Source organism: Amphibalanus amphitrite, unplaced genomic scaffold (assembly GCF_019059575.1).
Source record: "Amphibalanus amphitrite isolate SeventyFive unplaced genomic scaffold, NRLGWU_Aamphi_draft 000997F_arrow, whole genome shotgun sequence".
Taxonomy (NCBI): domain Eukaryota; kingdom Metazoa; phylum Arthropoda; class Thecostraca; order Balanomorpha; family Balanidae; genus Amphibalanus; species Amphibalanus amphitrite.
The window spans coordinates 869-6,414 of NW_024882491.1; the positions used below are offsets into that span (position 1 = coordinate 869).

The 5,546-nt window shown below is 45.5% G+C and overlaps 1 protein-coding gene across 1 annotated transcript; it reads left to right on the forward strand.

Moving 5' to 3' along the window:
• The first annotated feature begins 260 nt into the window (after positions 1-260).
• Positions 261-1,249, forward strand: LOC122369002. Its single transcript, XM_043343356.1, has 2 exons — positions 261-393; positions 880-1,249. Exons 1-2 carry the CDS (start codon positions 375-377, stop codon positions 1,227-1,229), a joined length of 369 nt encoding a protein of 122 aa, XP_043199291.1. The 5' UTR covers positions 261-374; the 3' UTR covers positions 1,230-1,249.
• Positions 1,250-5,546: the final 4,297 nt, after the last annotated feature.

Genomic DNA, 5,546 nt, shown 5'->3' on the forward strand with positions numbered 1-5,546 from the left:
CAATCGCCGCGGAAAGTTGAAAAAAGTCTATTTTTCCGAAAATTTGACCTTTGACCGGTCAAAAGTAGGTCAAATGTTGACCTAGGACCAAAAAATATACCACCAATCGCGAGATCTCGGCGAGAGCAATCCGTTGGTCTTTTCCGCTAAGCTCTACGACGCTCCGTTTTCAAACGCCAAGGGGGGGGGGGGGGTCGCACCAACCCCCCCCCCCCTGCATGGGCGAAGGTGGCAGATCGCCGTTTACGGGCGAGGGTTAAATTATTCCACAATGTTTCCAGATCTGGTACGAGCTGGAGAGGATCAGCGGCGGACAGGGTTCCCGTCTTCAGGAATACCGGAAGCGATTGTGCGACTTCCTCACCGCTGTGCAGATGCACACTGAGTGCGAAGGTGAGACAACATATGCACATGGTTAAACATGCCTCTTTTCAGGGTTAACTGTCTTCATTAGATTTACATTTGAGTGAAGGTTAGCCGTATGTTGAATGGCCGAAATATGAAAAGTATAGGTACCAAAAATAAATGTATTTCAAGGACATCTCTTCTACGGTTCAATCAACATACGCTTATCTTCCACTCATTGATCCCACTATGCTCTTCATTCATGATTGTACTTTTTCATTTCATTATAGGCCTTTATACCTACCTTTGACGAGCCGCTCGATCGGCAGGCGCGGGTAGAAGCAACGCAGATTTTTCATGTCTTTTAGCCTCGGTAGGCGGCATGAATAATTTAGTAATGAATGATCCATCCACTTCTTCTAGTTCGGAAATAATGAGATAACCATTCGTTTTGCCATGCGCCGAACCCTCACATTTCACACCAAGGTATTGTTTGCAAGGTTGGGAACTAAAAGTAACTGCCGTTTGTTTCAGATGATGACAAGGTGGATTCGCTACTGGAATATCTCCTGGTGGACCCAGAGGAGATATTCGGGTCCGCTGGCAGCCAAACGATGCCGCACTTCGAGGAGAGCCCGAATGGTTCTCTGACACTGGTTGTCGAGGGCCAGCGGGTGGTCGAGGACGTGGAAATGACGCGCAGCGATGCCCTTCTGCTGTGGGCGGCGTCCTTCCCAGTGTATAACCAAAAGCCGCCCACAAAAACCGCAAAAAATGCACTCGCATTCCTGTCTGAGCAGGTTTTTGAGAAGGCCCGGGGCAGCGTGGTGGTTGGAAACCGCGCCCTGAAGCGTATTCAGCAGATCAAACAACTGACTGAATAAGCCCCTCACACACACACACACGACATCCTTTGATACAGTGCGTCTCAGAATGTTTACGTCGTCCGTGTTGTTTTGAATGTTTACGTGACGATGTTGTTCAGTTCCTGGTGGACACCTGTCCTGGCAAGGCGGCGTTCGTTTGTATTTGCAGCTCAGAATGTGTGCTATAGTCCATGGGTGAAACTTTGACATCACCATTGGGGTCCCAAACGTCCAAGGGGGCCTCCATTTAGTGGGGGCCTCCAAGCAATTAGGGGCCTCCAATTGCGGAAGCGGTAATTTACGAACCACGCCAGGGCCTCCTCTAAGAAATTTTCATTGGGGGACCAGAGGCTCAGAAGCCAAACCTGGGGTACCCCCAAATCCAGTTTTCTCATCGGATTTAGGCCACTTATTTTTCATCACAGCTCTGATGCCATGACTTTTTTTTTAATATTGATAAAGAAATGGTAGGTCACCTGACCCTACTGGTGGATTCAGGCCAGCAGGGTGACATTGTATGTAAATATCCCCCGCGGCATCCGAAATCGACGAAAATTTCTGGCTTTTTCTCTTTTGACAATAAAACACAATGCCTTTATTATAGAAAAAAAAAAATTAACGGCACAGCATTGCGCAAGGAATCTAGCCGTAAGCCGACCCCAGAAAGTGTGAGGGTTAACCTTCGCCCGCACCTGGGGGGAGGGTCGCCACCCCCAAGTTAGTTTTTCTGTTCTACACTTAACCCGCGCCCCGTAGGGCTACCGGCGGACCCTACCACCCGTAGGGGGGGGGGGGGCCGTTTCGCCCCCCCCCCCTAAGATCTCGGAAAGTTACCGGCCGATTTTCAAAATTCAAACGGCGTTCGATAGCCCCACCCGGGAACTACCTTGTGACCAAATTTCATTGACCTAGGTCAAACCGATGACGTCACAGGTCAGGTCAAAGGTCAGATTTTCACCGTTCACAGGCATTTCAAGAAATGTGTTGTGAAATCGAGTTAATTGGTAATTTATTGAAAACCATCGATGGTACATTGTTCGTCAAACACATACTTTGCTATCTGAGGTCACTGATACCAGGTCAGGTCACAGCGAGGTCAGGTCACCGGGGTCACAATATGAAAGTGTCGTGTGATACATGTTTTATGGTCCATTTTACATGACAAATGCGATTATGTGGGTTAGGCAGCCTTTGGGGCCAGCCTAGGTCACGTTTTGGTGAAGGTCAGGTCAAGGTCAGGTCAAATAAGGTCAAATTTCAAAGTTGATATTTTTGCATAAAATGGGTATCGATTCGATGCAGCTCGTCACGGGGAGTCTAATGGTGGTCTTTGTTTTGCTCTACGAGGTCTAGAACTGCCAAAAATTGAGTTTGAAAATTTGACGTCATCAATTTTGAACAGTTTTTTCGCTATAACTTGGCCAAAAAACGAGGTATCGATCTGAAATTCGGTATGTAGATAGAAGACGGTAGGTACTATCACATATATTCCGGTTTTTTTGAAACTCAAAAAACTTTTTGGATTTTTTGGCTAATATATCCAAAAAAATGTTTTTTTTTATTTTTGGGGTTCAAAACTCAAAAATTTCAAAAATCCGAGATAGCAGTTTTGTAGCCCTGTCAATTCTACACCTTTTATGTCTTGATCATTTTTCTGTATCTTCAAAGCTGTAGGCCTGACAGGTCTTCTCGCGAAGGTCTTTTTTCGGTCAAAAATGACAGAACATGACGTCATTCTGACGTCATTTGTGGCCAACCTATCATAGCCTCTGGAAAAATTTTTGGTCACAATGTGTAAAATTGATGCCCGGAGGGGTCCTGAAAGTTTGGTGGCGATATCTGAAGCGGTTTAGGAGATATTGACCGAAAAGGACAGGGGGGGCCGTTTCGGCCCCCCCCCTACGGGGCGCGGGTTAACATTTTTAAAGCTAGAAACCTGATTTTTTTGTATAGCTGCTTTTCTATCTTTTCTCAGCGTCCATTGAAAATTTCAAGTTTCTGTGGCTTTTGGGTTTGAAGATATGACCTTGTTCTTCAGGTCATGTCATGTCCTAAATGACGAATACCCAATATCTTGCGATGGCTATGGGCCTTGTGAGCTTTTGACACGCTGATTTCGGCTTTTTTTGCCAGTCTTACCTCCCACCTATCATTGAACATGTTGTTCTGCGATGTACAGATGTCAGGGTCAGGGTCAAGGTCAACCTAGTTCATCTAAAATTATTGCGCTTTAGGCAAGCTGAATTTACTTTTCGTGAAATTTCTTTGACTGTATGTTTAGTAAAAGCTTCTCAGTTCATGATCAAGTGTAACAGGGACACACAAACCGATCTGTGCACACATCAGTACATACACAGACATACACAGACATACAAACACATATCATTGACCTTGACCTAACTTGACGTGAAATGACCACAGCCAGCAAATTAGTCGGATAGTGTGACAAAGAGCTGTTCTAGCTGGCTTGGCACTAATACGGCAGCGTCATCGGTATATGATGGGTTGGCCTGCTGCTTGTGTAGGTATCTTATTCTACATCACCACAATTTTTTCTTACAAGATTTTATGCCTTGCGGTCAAGAGCAACAGATTCTTTGGGAAGAGACGAATCCAATGATACCAATTTTACCTCATCAGGTCAGTCATTGACCTTCCAGGTCAGGTCAAACTAAAGAATGTTGCTGTTTGGGGTCACCGTTGCCCGTTGGAATATAACGTGCGCTGCTCATCATATACCGATGACGCTGCCGTATTGTGGTGCCAAGCCAGCTAGAACCTCTTTGTCACACTATCCGACTACGTTTTTGCTGGCTGTGGTCATTTCAGGTCAAGTTAGCTCAAGGTCAATGACATGTGTTTGTATGTCTGTGTGTGTCTGTGTGTATACTGATGTGCGCACCGATTGTGAATGTGTCCATATTACATGAGATCATGAACTGAGAAGCTTTTACCAAAAATACAGTCAAAGAAACTTCACGAAAGTAAATTCAGCTTGCCTAAAACGTAATATTTTTAGACGACCTAGGTTGACCTTGACCCTGGCATCTCTACATCATTGAACAACATGTTCCATGATAGGTGGGAGGTAAGACTGACAAAAAAGGCCGAAATCAAGGTGTCAAAAGCTCACAAGACCCAACGCCAACGCAAGATATTGGGTATTTGTCATTTGGGTTATGACATTAGGGGAAGCGGGGGGAGCACCGCCACCTTAAGCATTTCTGCTCACCGAGCTGATATGCGTAGTAAAAACGAAGCTCTTTTGCATTCATGTGAAAGTAGGAATGTTTTCCTACATGTTGGCATAGTTTCCAGCGCTCCATTATAAAATTTCGCTACTTTACAGACGTCGAAAACAAGTCCTGCATTTTTCGTCCTCCAAAAAATGTGCGGGTAGCACCGCCACTGATGGCGATGTTATCCACAGATCGGCCTTACGGTGACAGCCACCCTTGGAAGCGTTACTGCTGTCTGAAAAAGTAACTCAAACTCATATAAGACACACAAGAATTGGTTGTTAGTTTGTCACAGATCAGACTGTTTGTTGCAGACAATATGCATACAAAGCCTGGCAAATTCACGTTTATTTCGAAACATCCAGTGAAGTCGAACGTGAGGTTAAAAAACAGACGACGTTTGCGGCCTAACTAAAGCTCTTCTCCGAGCTGAGTGAGTCATCATTGCGGCTTTATCCATTTTGCCACCCCTTGGGGTAGCACCGCCGAGCATGGCGGTGTTACCCCTCTCACAGTCATGGACCGACAACGCCCCGACAGCAAAACAAGCCGGGACGCGATTCTTCTGTAATTCCTTTCTCAACAAAGAGCACTTCATGCCCTCAAATTTAACCCATTTACGCCCTTCGTTGCGTTTTCGCAACGCAAGCAAGCGTCGACGTGATCGAAGCTTGAGAAGTGTGTAAAAGAGACTAACCGATGAGACAAGTTTCAGCGTGTGTAGCATGGTTGTGCGCATGATACTACGCAGTTACAAGTCTGTGCGGCCAGTAAGTTACTGCCTAGAGCTCCCAGAGGGAAGTCGAAGGTTTTGTGAGTGATGACGTCACGAAAACCAAGATAAGTAGGCTAAGTGCTTAATAATATCGTAATGAAAATTGTGTAAACATATTCTGCAGAGTCCCTACAATAGCGTAGATATGCATTTTGTTAAGAAATAATGCTACAAAAAGGGTTTGTGACTATTTTCAAATATGACTACGGTCGCGTTGCGGGAACGCAACGAAGGGCACATCGGAAAGACAGCGGTGTTGCGAAAACGCAACGATGGGCACATTGGCAGGGTAGCGGAAGTATGAATATCAACAGTAGACTG